The sequence below is a fragment of the Stylophora pistillata genome, chromosome 5 (genome assembly GCF_964205215.1).
Source record: "Stylophora pistillata chromosome 5, jaStyPist1.2, whole genome shotgun sequence".
NCBI classification, from domain to species: domain Eukaryota; kingdom Metazoa; phylum Cnidaria; class Anthozoa; order Scleractinia; family Pocilloporidae; genus Stylophora; species Stylophora pistillata.
Genome location: NC_142523.1, coordinates 40,066,097 through 40,080,078, shown reverse-complemented (window position 1 = coordinate 40,080,078; position 13,982 = coordinate 40,066,097). Strand labels below are relative to the sequence as shown.

The 13,982-nt window shown below is 39.8% G+C and overlaps 2 protein-coding genes and 1 pseudogene across 2 annotated transcripts in view; 2 read left to right on the top strand and 1 right to left on the bottom strand.

The window, feature by feature from the left end:
• The first annotated feature begins 272 nt into the window (after positions 1 to 272).
• Positions 273 to 3,828, top strand: LOC148731932 (neuromedin-B receptor-like; annotated as a pseudogene).
• Positions 3,829 to 5,664: 1,836 nt separating this feature from the next.
• On the top strand, positions 5,665 to 7,574 carry LOC111335760 (galanin receptor 2b-like). The gene has a single exon (XM_022941756.2). The coding sequence runs from the start codon at positions 5,710 to 5,712 to the stop codon at positions 7,033 to 7,035; it is 1,326 nt and encodes a 441-aa protein (XP_022797491.1). The 5' UTR covers positions 5,665 to 5,709; the 3' UTR covers positions 7,036 to 7,574.
• A 2,718-nt stretch (positions 7,575 to 10,292) lies between these two features.
• The window catches only part of LOC111335755 (neuropeptide FF receptor 1), a 5,376-nt gene continuing 1,686 nt past the window's right edge, over positions 10,293 to 13,982 (bottom strand). Inside the window, exon 2 of the mRNA XM_022941751.2 lies at positions 10,293 to 13,648. Within this exon, the coding sequence (XP_022797486.2) occupies positions 10,712 to 12,172 (1,461 nt within the window). The 5' untranslated portion in view covers positions 12,173 to 13,648 and the 3' untranslated portion in view covers positions 10,293 to 10,711. The remainder of the gene's footprint in view (positions 13,649 to 13,982) is intronic.

The following is a 13,982-nucleotide window of genomic DNA, read 5'->3' as shown; positions in this document are numbered from 1 at the left end:
TTGTATTTACCAGTACTTTGACGTGATCTAGATGCTCTTGGCGGAACTGTAACGGCTATCCCAAACCGTTAAGCCGTCAATTACCGAGATTCGCGTGAAACTTAAGATCAGCAAGTCGCTCTCCATGAGCCGATTATTATCTCTCGAGCAAGGTAAACTCCAGCGAGTAATTTTTCAAACAAATGGAAAATCAAGCACTTTCACGGATCTTTCGAGGAAGCGAAACAATTCCTGGGCTCAACAACACCTCGCCAAGCACATTATCGACGGCTATGTCGTTGGGGGCACAGATAATCGCTCGGTTCCAAATCCCTAAGTATGTCTTCTAAGTCATCATCTTGACTTTAAGTATTGCTGGCAATACAGCTGTCGCACACATTATCAGGACTCAGAGGCAAGTTAAGAAAACGTCCTATATCCTATTAATACTAAACTTGGCCACTTGCGACACCATTGATCCCACCATCAGCATTCCGATCGACTGGGTCTTTGAAGAGTCCGGCTACATGTGGGCCCTTGGGCCAATCTCTTGCAGGATACTTTGGCCCTTTCAGACAATGTTCTCCACTTCATCTGCCTTAACACTCACCATGATTTGCTACGACAGATATCGAGCGATTGTGCAACCGTTCAAGGCCCGAAGGATCACGAAAACTCACACCAAGCACTGCATCTTGGCATTTCATTTAACATCATGTATGTTGATGATACCTTATGTCTGTGTGCTGAGGTGGAAGGAGATGACTGCCAAGAGAACTGCCCCCCCCCCCCACCCTGTTTCAAGCCACAGAAGAACATACACTATAGTTCTCTTTCTTGTACAATATGGAATACCGCTGGTTCTTATGATAACCCTGCATTCTCTTGCGCTCAGGACTCTCCGCGGAAAATCCAACTACACGAAACCGCAAAGGAATGGAAGTCAACGGATAGAGAGAGTCACAGTCAGACCTATCTGCCATGAATCTTCACAGGAAAAAAAAGGAGCAAAACATTCGAGTCACCAAGATGTTTGTTGTGGTTGTTATGGTGTTTTGCGTTGTGTATGTTCCCCAACCAAGTTCTGTGGTTATGGGTGGATTTCGGAAATGGAGAAGAGAGTGAGTACAATCTATCGACCCACTACCGCTACCGACAGACGACATTATGGACTTGCTAAACATTTGCCTAATGTCTACTTACTTTCAGTACAACGGTAAACACTACAAACCGTTACACGGCACTGCCATGGAGTCTCCAGTTTCTGTTGTCATAGCAGAAATTGTGATGCAGAACATCGAGGAACGCGCCCTTTCGACTTGCCGACAAACGATACCGCTTTGGTTACGTTACGTTGACGACACATTCACCGCCGTTCGACACGACGAAATTGACGCATTCCACAACCACCTTAACGAACAAAACACTGACATACAGTTTACCAGAGAGGTCGAAGAAAATGGCAAACCTCCTTTTCTAGACTGCCTGGTAAGCCACAACGACAACTCATTACGAACGACAGTTTACAGGAAACCGACACACACCGACAGATTACTAGACGAGTCATCCTACAGCCCTACATCACACAAAGCCACAACTATCAGAACTCTAACACGACGCGCACAACTAGTATGTGACTGGACAGACAGGTTATCCGACGAGAAGAAATACCTTCACCGTGTTTTTACGAAGAACAACTAGAACAACGACTTCATCCGACGAAACACTCACCGACCCACTACCACTACCGAAACAAACGACACCGCAACCCCTACGACTAGAGCAACCATACCGTACATAAAAGGCATGTCTGAAAACATCTCGCGCATCTTACTACCCTTCAATATCCGCGTCGCCCACAAACCCATCACCGCACCACGTCAGTTACTAACCAACGTTAAAGACAAAGACGAACCGAGGAACAGACAGGGAACGATTTATAAGATCAATTGTTCCGACTGCCAAGCCTCCTACATCGGTGAGACTGGCAGAAACCTCACAACAAGACTGACTGAACACAGACGGGCGACGAGGAAAGGTGATGTCAGCAATCACATTGCTGAACACCATCGACTTACCAACCACAACATTGACTGGGACTCTGCGCAATGCCTAACCTACAGCACTGACTATTTTCAACGACTGACTCTGGAAAGCTGGTTTACTAACTTAGAACAGACTCCCCTAAACAGATGTCAACAACTACCCTCTCCATACAAACGACTCATTGACGACATAAACATCACAAACGACTGAAAAAGAACGACCTAACTTTACCGACAGATCGAAACAGACCAATCACGACCGACTTACGTCACTTGAGTCTTACAGCCAATAACATCACGGCAAAACCAACCGATAATTTCACACGAACTGGAATAAGAACATTCTATTGACGACAATCATTCACTTGACTCTGATGTTGACTTCCGCACAGGTTGTCGAAACGTCAGTCACTACCCCCGACAACAGTCCTTCTCAGGACTACACTCACCCGGACGATCAGACTACACCTTCACACTTTGGCATCATGTCAGCCATTTGTCGACTATTCACATACTCAAATAGTGTCCTCAATCCAATTATCTATGGCTTCTACAGTCGTGAATTTCGTTCCAGAAAGACCATACTTAAGAATTCCACAAGCACCAGGTCCACGCAGAACCATCCTATCACACTCACATCCTTTTATGATCATTCTGTTGCAAGAGGAGCAGGGCAAGAAGTGGAATTAGCAAATGACGCGTCCAATAAAGGGAGTGCTTCCCGCTGATACCCTGACATCGTAAACAATAGAAATATTGACTGCAAGGAGAGTTCTAGAGGTAAAGTATACGAAATTCCTTCTAAGCCTCCATGAAAAATAGTCCACTACCTTCAAAAAGTAACTGTCAACAAAACGCACTCGTTTAAAAATATTAAACCTGATGGAGGCAAAACCGAAAGAACTGATGTCCATCCCAGCCGAGCAGTGAAACCTGTCGCTCCTAATAACAAATAAATTAAGGAAAATGAACACATGTTGCCCTCCATTCTCGAGAGATGTCGTAACATGTTATCACGATTTTCGAGAAAGCGGATGTTGAACTGTTAACGTCAAGACTTCATTTAATCCTTTTTGAGTCTCATCAGTCTTTAAGGCTGTGGGAACATTTTGTAATCGAGTGCATAGACTTTTGTAACGTAGGATATTTGCGGGTGACCTCACTTGCTAAAGTTTTAAAAAAATCGCGCGATTTTTTCGTATTAACGTTGACTCAAATAGTGTAATGAATCTTGTAGTGGTGGATTGTGTTTCTGTTTTATCTGTAATTCCGTGTGTCGTGTTCCTTGGATCACAAGAATATACTCAAGCTGACGTAGCCTTATCTCATGATTTCCAATTTAGCAAAAATCACTTTACTTATAGTTATGGCCACATCGGCAGTATCAGAGACATAGAAGGCTTGCGGTTTTTAAGTATAAAATGTGGCAATCAGAAGTATCTAGAATCGTTGAAAAGTGTAACCAGTCTGTTATTGAAGAAAAACAAAACAAAAAATAGAAGAAAAAATAATGCATAGAAGTCAATCCTTTAACCCCTACGTGGAGTTATAAGCAGCTAATTTATCTCAATATGCTCTCACCTTTGAACCAAACACTTCTTGGGGTTGGGGTAGGAGACGTTAATTTCCCACACACGAGATTACTGTGTGATGGATGTCCTCCCCTGGGGTGGGATGGGTGGGAGGGTGGACTAGCACGAATGGTTCCTATGTTCCTTTCTAGTCCTTCCCCACTGCAAAACTTAATGCAGTGAAAATGGACTAAACTAAATTAAATTAAATTCTTGAGAATAAAGGAAATGATGAAGCGAATTCTAGAAGCTCTTCGTTGTTTGACAAATTCTCCTTGTAAGAACCATGGCAAATTAATTGACAACAGTATGGATAAGTTGTATCATCTGATGTTATGTTATGAGGCCGGTGAGGCTGTTTTTTATTTTTCAGTTTTGGCCTTGGGTTAAACACGAGAAATCCTCTTGCATTTTGCCAGCTATAGAGTTATGCAAATATCCATTTCTTCTGCTATTAACCATCATATGTACTTAACTACTGTCGCCTTTCCATGATGCGAAATGTAGACTTTGACAGTGATATTACTTTTAAGTTTTAAATGATCTGTTATATCAAACAATTTATAAACTTCGCCTGTCATGAACTTTTCTCTAATTAAGCTAGCCAGTTTTCATGTCTATTACATCTTGGTTTTAACAATACCGGCTTAATTACATCGGCGAAACAGAAATACAACTAGACGAACGTTTCTGACAACATAGAAAGGAATTAAAAAGACACGTACAAACCAATGGCTAGACACTTTAAATTCCATAAAAATTCTAAGCGAAATATGGCGGTCTGTAGCCTCTCCCTACATCTGAGCAATTCGTAAAGCTGCAAAACTTTAGAACAAAATTTTATCTTTCAAATCAGTTGTCTTAATTCCCACGGTATCAACGAATGCTTTTCATTCAAATAACTTCTTCTTTTCTTATCTTCATCTTTCCACCGCTAGTGAAGCTCCGTCTCTTTGTATAAAAACCACACATAACCCGCAATTGCTGAAATGTCGGCTTTAAAAACTCTTTATGGTAACAAATATACATTATCAACTCAGTTGATAAAACAAGATCACCTTGTAATACCTCCCACGGACGCAGCACCACAGCTTCTTTAGAAACTTCCTTCCCTAATATATAGTTATGTCTACCTATTACTACTGGGGGCTATTACGTGTGTTTGCTTCGATTCATTACCGGATATAGTTTTGCACAGCGGGTGTTCCATTCGTTGCGTAGGCATGTTTTCATACAACCCGAGAGTAATTTACATGACTTACGCAAATGACACGAAAACCGTCAAACCAGTCTTATTTCAGAAGTACAGTTTTCAGAAACAGCATACCAAAAAACGCCCTTAAGATTTCCTTCCCCATAATACTTGTCTATCAATAGCAGCTTCTTGATATTTTAGCGGCAAAACGACTTAGTTTCATAATAAACGGAGTGAAAGTGCCGAGTCAAATGTAACAAGGAGGGTCACAATGATACAAAATGCCGCCCCTCTTATGCAATAAAATTGTGTTGATGGTTTTTTCCAAGTTCACTTTTCCGCTGACGGTAAAATCAAAGGGAATTCGCCATCAATATTGTTTTCGTCGAGTTATGCTATCTTTTAAGCGATATCGCTAGATTAAAACGTCACTGAAGGAAGGCTAAAACGTAGGCACTATAGGCTGGGGCGGAAGAAACAGGCAGCTGATTTTTCGAGAGAAATTACATGAATTGCTCTCGTCAACTGTTTAGGTTACGAAGTCGCATGAAATTCATAATGGCCGGGCAGATTGAGTTGTTTTTTGATCAGCTAAAACACAAAAATGCATAAACGTCTGCAATATCAAACTATTTAATTATTTGATGTCATCGTTCCTATTTACTAATGAGGAGGTTGTAATATTTGTCTGTCCATGTATAAACTCTGAAATTATTGCATGCCGCGTTCCTTTGTGGACTTCCCAAACGCTCTTACTTGATTAATCTTTCAAAACATTATCTGCCTGCAGATTGGTCCACAAAGCTTTTAGTAAATTACACTGTAAGCCGCGTGTTGAAAATTTAAACAACCTTAAACGGCTTAATACGTTTTAATAGTCGAATTTCTGGAAGTGAATCTGACCAGGGAAGAAACAAATATGGCTAATTCAACTCTTTCCTCTGACGCTTCAAGAAAGACAGATTTGCATGTGGATACATTTTATCCGCCACCTGAAACACTGGCCTTTAAAATCCCAAAGATAGTCGTGTATTGTTCGATTCTTCTCGTCTGTACTACTGGAAATGCAATGCTGATTGCGGTCATTCTTAGCTCAAGACGCATGAGATCTCTACCGAGTAAGATTCTCATTTTAAACTTGGCGTTTGCCGACCTTTTAACTTTGATCATGAGCATTCCATTTGATGTTGTACTGGAAGAAAATCACTACGTCTGGCCTTATGGAGCTGTTTTGTGCAAGTTGTTGTTCCCTGCAGCCACTATGCTTTCGACTTCTTCATCCCTCACTTTAGCCGCCATTTCGCTGGATAGGTACAAAACATTGCTTCATCCTTTCAAGTCAAAACTCTCGGTGACCCAAGTGAAATGCATCCTTGTAGTGGTGGATTGGGTTTCTGTTTTATTTGTCGTTCCATACGCCGTGTTTCTTGGATTACAGAACAACATTTGCACAGAAGAATGGCCAGGGTTTTTGTATCGACAAATATACACTGTGTTTTTGGTCTCTGTTCAATACGCCCTTCCCTTGCTATTCATGATGACTATGTACATTCTCGCTTCTACAAAACTTTACGATGCGACCAAGAATGTAAGAAAAATGTCAATATCTTGTGAAAACGACAGACGCACATCTATGTCCTTTAGAGAACGTCTCGTGCGTCGAGAAAGCTTTGCCGTGAGCCAGGAACAAAACGTAAAAGTCACAAAAATGTTTGTTATCATTGTTGTTGCATTTGCCATTTGCACTCTTCCTAACCAAGTGCTGTGGCTATGGATCGATTTTGGCAAAAATGGTGATGTCACCTCCTTTGCGAGAGAGATTATAATCTGCCGGTTTTTCACTTACACTAACGGCTGTGTAAATCCTATTATATTTTTCACATTTAGACGCGATTATCGTCGCGGTCTGCATAAGATCCTACGTAAAATGACCGGGAGAAAACCAGAGACAAACTTCGAGAGGATACGAAGGTTGTGGAGCAAATTTGACATTAGCCCGCAGGTTGGCAACGACACGAAGCTTAAGCGTCAGAGGAAAACGGGAATTCAGGAAAGAAGTCCATTCGTTGACGTAGAAAACTTAAAATCCCCAATCAAAAAATGTGGCAAATCGACACTACACTCACAACTACACAAACGTGAATCTTTACAGGCAGAGCAAACACTAAAAGCCCGCCATATCATTTCAACTACAAATGGAAGAAAACTGTCTCAATATGAAAGCATGGCAACTTCGTGGGTTTAGCCCTTTATTTCCCATAAGGGATTGTTAAGTAACTTTTTCTCAGGAAATCATTTGGTGATGTAAGATAATAATAATGATAATGAGGCATTCACATAAAACACTGTCTGTATTATTAATCACGTTCTAATGTGTTTTACAGCAATTTGCGGGGGACTTTGGTTAGACTGCATTGGGAAAGTTTAAATTTTTTTCAAAGAAAATTTTGCAGGTGTTCAAATTAAGGAATTTTTTGAAACAAGGCCAGCCAGATCACAGCACCAAGAGCTACGTTCCTATTCTTCGCGGGAAGAGCACGGGTTCTTTGCCAAGAAAGGAAACGAGAAAAAAGAGGTTAATTTGCTAGAGGCCGAAAGTTAGACTTTTACAACACCTAACTCTATTAAATGTTAATGACAGGAAGAATTACTCACTTGCTGGTTGGTGTAGAAGAGATTCGGAAATGATATCGATGTCGTGAAGCCCATGCCCCTGGTAGAGAACGCCATTACTCTGGTAGAATGTTGTATAGAGCTGATTAAATGATATCTGGTCTACTTATATTCAGGGCGTTGATATCTGTTTCTGGAAAGGAAATTATTCAAGTCTTGCTAAAAGAGGAGTCCGCGTACTTACGCGTTTGTATGTCACTTTATCAACGTGCCGGGTAAAAATCAAATCTTTTGAAAACCAGAATAGGTCTAAAATGCATCACGTGCATAAGTTCGGGTAATGACTTGATTTCGAGTACAATTTGAATTACCAAGCTCGAGTCAATTTTTCAAAGACCCACAAAATTCCAAGAGCTAATCTGTAAACTTGCTAAAATGCACGCGGAGTGATGTATTCCAAATTGCACGAGGATGACCATACGATTATTATTCAGCTATGATAGACACGAAAACATTGCGAGAGAGCTTTAATTTCATAAATATGCAGAAATGAGAGTGCGACTAACTCATTCAAACGTTGTTTATGTCATCGTACGCGTTCTGAATCAAAATAACACTTTTCCAAATAATTTCGTACGTTTTTAAGCCGCAAATAAGTTCAAAGCGCGGGTAAACTGCTTCTTACCTTCAATTTGCACTGAATTGATGCTTTTTGCTGCGCGGAGCTACCTCTCTGGAACATTGTGTTACCTGAAAACTTCATCCTACTCAGCAGATACGACTGACGGAAGTTTTTTCATGTATATCATTAAGGCAGTGACAGTCTCGTTTTGATAACGAGATCAGGCAGCGTAAACATTCGTTAATACCTGTCTATGATCAAAATTTTCTGACTTTTCCCTGAACAAATAGAATTGCTCTGATCAAATAAAAACGAAATCTCTGATAATCTAAGAACATCCCGCCTATATTTTAACCGTTTCTATCTTTTGAGTAAAACATCTTACTATATTCCATGACTATTCCAAATTGTCTTTTTCATAAAATGAAAAAAATAGTTTTAGATCTCGGTGAGCTAAAATATCTCTTTCAGTCATTAATGGCGACGGATATGAGCGTTATTTTCGTTTCGATATTCTCCGTCTTATTTCTCAAAAATTATCTTAGGATACCATCTAAATAACGTTCTTAAAATTTGAGACGTAAGTGTGTCGATAAGCCTAAGTTAAAAGGTATAGAAGTATTCCTTTACTAATAATTTATAAAACGAACAATATATATAAAAACAACATAGTCATGCTCAAGTTTCAATTGGTTACAAGATAATATCATAACATGCAAAGCAAACAAAAAAAATGTTATGAAAACGCCAGATTATGAAAAGGAAAGACCTTCATAAGTTGTCTGAAAATGCGTCCGATTCGGGCTAAAAAAAATTGTAAACAACCGAGTAAGGAAGTTGACTGAAAAATAAGATCAGCGATGATGAGGTAGAATAAATTAGTGAAAAGACTGAAGTTCAAAAGGGGGTTCAAGGAAAAGGGGGCTGCCTGGGGGAGTTATAAGCGTTGGGGTGGGGGGAGGGTGTCAATTCAGGCTGTTACTTTTCATGCACTGCGTATATTTTGTATCGGAATGAAAAGAGCATAGCGTGAAGTTGTAATGTAGTAAGCTGACAGTTGGTAGATCGTTCCATACTCTGCCCGTCCTTCTTGAACTCTCATATCTTTTTGTTCCAAGGGGTGTAACATTTATAATTGTTCGTGTCAGATCCTTCTGGAAAACCTATCTCATCTCGTCTTAATCTTCTAATGCGCGGAGAAACATACGCACTGCAACAGTAATGACGAAGGTTTGGGGAAAAGCAGGCAAAAGAGACTGTGAAACTTAGCGAAGGCATGTTTTCCTTCAATCTTCACATAGCGTGACGAAGTTTTTTTTTTTTCTTATGACGATTGATTGGTTTTGAATATGTTTATTCCGTGTTTTAAGTGATGTTACCATCGTTCTGTTTGTGCCGAGAAACATACGATTTGTGGTGTCTTATGTTATAGGACAAGACAAGAAAAATCATAAGTAATATTTTGTAACGTTTTTCCCTGAAAGTAGCCTTAAAATCTGACAATTCTTCATTCGTGCAATTTTAACGGAATTCATTAAGTTGTCGACGATCAGAAACCCAGCGGTAAGCTATTTGACCTGAGGCAATATTTAAGAGTTATTCGAGCGCTTTTTTTTAAAGATTGTTTACCAAAATATTCTATAACCACATCAAAACAAAACAATTTGATTCATTAGGACACAGCGCAGTTGGAGTTCCCGCAAAACTTTTAACAATTACACAGGCCAAAGCAAGTATCGTCACGCAGTTTTTGATTGTTCTAATAATGAAAGAATTTCAATAGCAGAACAGATATTTCAATCAACGGCCCTGGCCGATATCCGCTACGCAAGAGAGAACGATATCATGAAGTTAAATCTCAATCAAATCTGCCATTATTTATCGCTTAAGAGGGATAGGGAGTAACGGAAAATTTTGGGGGACCATATAGTTTTAGGGGGAACGGAATGGGGATGAACCGTCGCCAACAAAGTATCAAGGAATGACTACAGAAAATTGACTGCCAATGAGGGGTGATCACAACATTTAGTAAATAAACCCCTTCGGGCGGCTGGTACGTCGGCTGATAATGTCCGCGGCTGAGATTGTCCGAAAAATAAATATTTGGCCGATAAGCGAAGCTTCGAGGGCAAATGTGAAATTTTGAGGACAGTCTCTCAACCAAGGACATTATCAGCCGACATACCAGCAAGCCAGAACGGGGTTTATTTATTTTATAACCATCCCATGAAGTTTCACATCGCAATTAAACAGCGCGTAAACACAGGTCAGGATATACATTATAACTTTTAATAAATTACGTTAACTTAAGATAAAATCTGTAAAATTTCTCGGCTGGTCGAAGTTTAATTGTAGAGCATTTGACAATTATATATCATATATCGATGACCGTTTATAAAATTGAATAAAAAATAATGAGGAAATTGTTTTGAAAACTCGTGTCTCTCGTTATTTTTCAGTTAGTTTTATTTGAGGTCACAATGACGCAAGTTCTACATGGACATAAAAAATAAGTTCTGCATGGATATAAAATGAAGTTCTGCATGGACAATTCTTTGACTGTACCGCTCTACAAGAGATTTACAGTACATTTCGGGAAGGCCGCTGTTAGCCTACCCTTGTCACTCCATAAAGTTTGATTTTTCAGATACATCAGTGTCATGATAAAATATGAAGAATTTCCCAACTAACAGTCTGTCTGGGGAAGACCTATGAGAGAATCTAACTTGTCCAACGCAATGGTGAGATCGCTTTCGTAAAAGGAAACGTTTATAGATATATTGCAGTTAGCATTCGAACTGCAAGGATCCGAGGCACTTTTCAAAGCTGGGAAACCCAGTTTATCTGCACTGAGTTGGTTCTCTTTCGAATTACCACTCGGTTGGTCCATCGAAGGGATGTCCAAGCTGTTTTTCGTTTTGTTACAGTCATGATTTGTCTTTGACTGGTGATCCAAAAAGCTCCCTGAATGTGTCGGAGCACTTTGAAATGATCCTCTGGGTGTCAAGAACCTTGGCGTGCTCAGTGATCCACGCGGTGTTAGCCACATAGGAGTGTACTTTCCATTTCCAACGGGAGAACTGCTGTCGTGTTTCATTGAGTTATCATCTCCGCAAGACGACGGATGTCTGAAGAAGGCCACAAACCCCTGATGAAAATGGCGGTTAAACTTGTAGAAGATAAATGGATTTAAACAGCTATTGGCGTAGGTGAAGAGACGACAGATGATGGCAATAATTGGGAAGAGTCTGTGGGTTTTCCCTCCAGCAAAGTCTCCCCAAATCCAAAGGACCTCAATCGGCAACGTAAACAAAGCGAACACCACAACTATAAAAACAAAAACTTTAGTAACTTGAGCATTATGTTCCCTGTGCTGACTAAAATGTTTTTCTAAGGTGCTGCTTAATGAGCTTCCATCTTCTGAGTCTTTTAGCCCAGTGTCGGCCGGTTTTGATGACCCATTTCTTCTACCCTTCGACGATGCGGATGAAACTGATAAGGATCGTGCTCTGCTCGTGGTCGCGAAGAGATTCCATGCTGCGTGGATGTACATGAAGGCCATGAATATCAGTGGGAGAGCGTATTGAGCAAGAAACAGAACAAATGTGTAAATCTTGGAGAGTACTTCGTTCGGCCAAACTTCTTGACAGGTGGAGTTTGGTGACAATCGCGAGGTTATCAAATGGGGAACGACCAAGATCCCTGAACAGCAATGCACAAACGCAATAAGTATCTTGACAGTTCTTGTGTCCAAACGCTGTTTGAATGGATGCATCAGTGTTCTATATCGATCCAGTGATATTGCAGCCAGTGTAAGAGATGAAGAAGTCGCGAATAACGTTGCAGTTGCTGGAAACAACTTGCACAAGGTGGACCCAAATGGCCACGTGTTGTTGTTTTCTACCAACACCATTTCAAGTGGAATGCTAATCAGCGGGGTCAACAAATCGCACAAAGCGAGATTTACAATGAAAAGATTGCCGGGAACGCGTTTTAAATGTTTAAACCTGCAAATGATTGTTATGACCATAGCATTGCCAAGGATACTCACGATCAAGATAATGACATAAAGAAGAGTCATTGTTGCTTTGACTGCCATCTGGTCGTGGTACAAGTTTTGTACGGTTGCCTCTGATGTCGAGTTCATCTTACTGCCTTGTTTGAAATGGCGAGATGCAACACCGTGCGCAAGTTCTTCAACATTGGTGAGAGTGACAAGACTGGAAAGATCTCGCAAGAAGACTTGGAATTTCCTTCAGCGCAATTCAAAAAATTAATCCAGCTCACGTAGTGAAATTCCTTGAAGTAGATAAACAGGATGCTAAAGAGTCCGTGGTATGAGTTACTAACGTATGTGTTTACGTACAGCTGAACTTATAACTTAAGGTAATTCAAACTAAATGGCTGAAAGCGATGCAATAAAAGGATCTGATAGCCACGATTACCCCCTCGTAGCTAGTGTCAAGTTTGTTGGTTCATTAGCGTCGAAGCTTGAGCCAAGAATGTTTTTCCTTGTCTGCGCCAGCAACAGTTTTGATCTGACTTAAGTCAAAATCAGTTTGATCTTTTCCACCGCTTAAATTTCAATTCTAGAAAACTGGTGCTTTTTTTAGTATACTTTCAGACACTATCAAAGAGATCTCTGAATTTATATTAAGGCGCTTAACCTCAGTCGCAGGTTAGACGATCACGATCGTTCCGCAAATGACTGATGATGACGCAGAAAACGTACTTTGCTCTGAATCTATTTGAGTCGCACGTACCATCAAAAAGAATTTAATAACTAATAACCCTCAAAATTAAATCTATAATTGCTTCATCTAAGTTAATTACTTAATTGCTTTACATGTGTAAATATCACTTTCAATAAGATCACTTTGCATTTTAGAAACATATTTTGATCTGTTGACAAAGGGCAAACCATAGGTTATAATTAAAAGATTTGCTATGCTTGTTATTCGTATTTGTATTGTTAGTTTGAGCTTTTATTGTACTAATACTTCCGCGAAAAAAAAAACACACCCATTTCGCTTCAACCTTCTTTAAATCTATTTGTTATCACCGCAAAGAAAAGATACGGTAGATTCGTTTAAAATCCCTTTAGCGCGCATCTTTCTGTTTTGTCTGTGTTGTTAATTTTTTCTTTTAACAAAAGAATAACGTTCCATATGTCCAATTGTGGTAAGGCTCAGTAAGAAAATAATGTCATACGTTCTCGGTGAGCGTGCAAACAGATCGAAGAAGTAATTTAAGTTCTGTTTGTTAGAGTGTTTTAAAGAAGCAACTTTGACACGTTATGAGGTTGTTAGTAGCACTCCAATTAAGTACTGAAAGAGCTTTTTGATTTCTGAATGCCAAATGATTGCTGCGTTTATCGTTTAAGTCAAACAGATTTTCATGACGAGAGAAAAAAAATCTTGGGATTAGTAGTTAATGTCTATTTTGTTGATAAGGAAGCATCCTTAAAGAGCCAGCTTTTAATTTCAATGAAGCGTCAAAATTTGTTATCGTCTGTCCGTCACATAGGGTTGGCTTGAGTAATTTTTGGCCTTAAGTTAAACCGCTAATGCCACTTGAATTCAAGATCATTTCTTTGTGTCAACATCTTCCTTTCAAGAGCGGTCTAGAAAGATCGAACCACAAGAACATTAGAACTTGTTGATATACACTGATTGCATTTGAATAGATACATAATTGCTTAGATCAAAATTAATAAGATCACATCGAGTGGAACTCAACGTTGTTTATTCTTGCTGCATTAGGCGATTAATTCATAACAAAAGTCACGCCAATGAGTTTCAAGAAAGGACCGATGATACTATTACTTAGCGCCATTTACTGTTGTTGTCTATTAAACAGATCTGTTTGCAGTTTGCTCACTGACCTTGCTACTTTGTTAACCCCTTTGTTTGTATCTGGTATCATTTTATCGCCTGGTCGTAATTTTCATCGTAGCT

Bases quoted from the DNA above. Each gene is read 5' to 3' on its own strand.
- LOC111335760 (XM_022941756.2), top strand. From the start codon at position 5,710: ATGGCTAATTCAACTCTTTCCTCTGACGCTTCAAGAAAGACAGATTTG.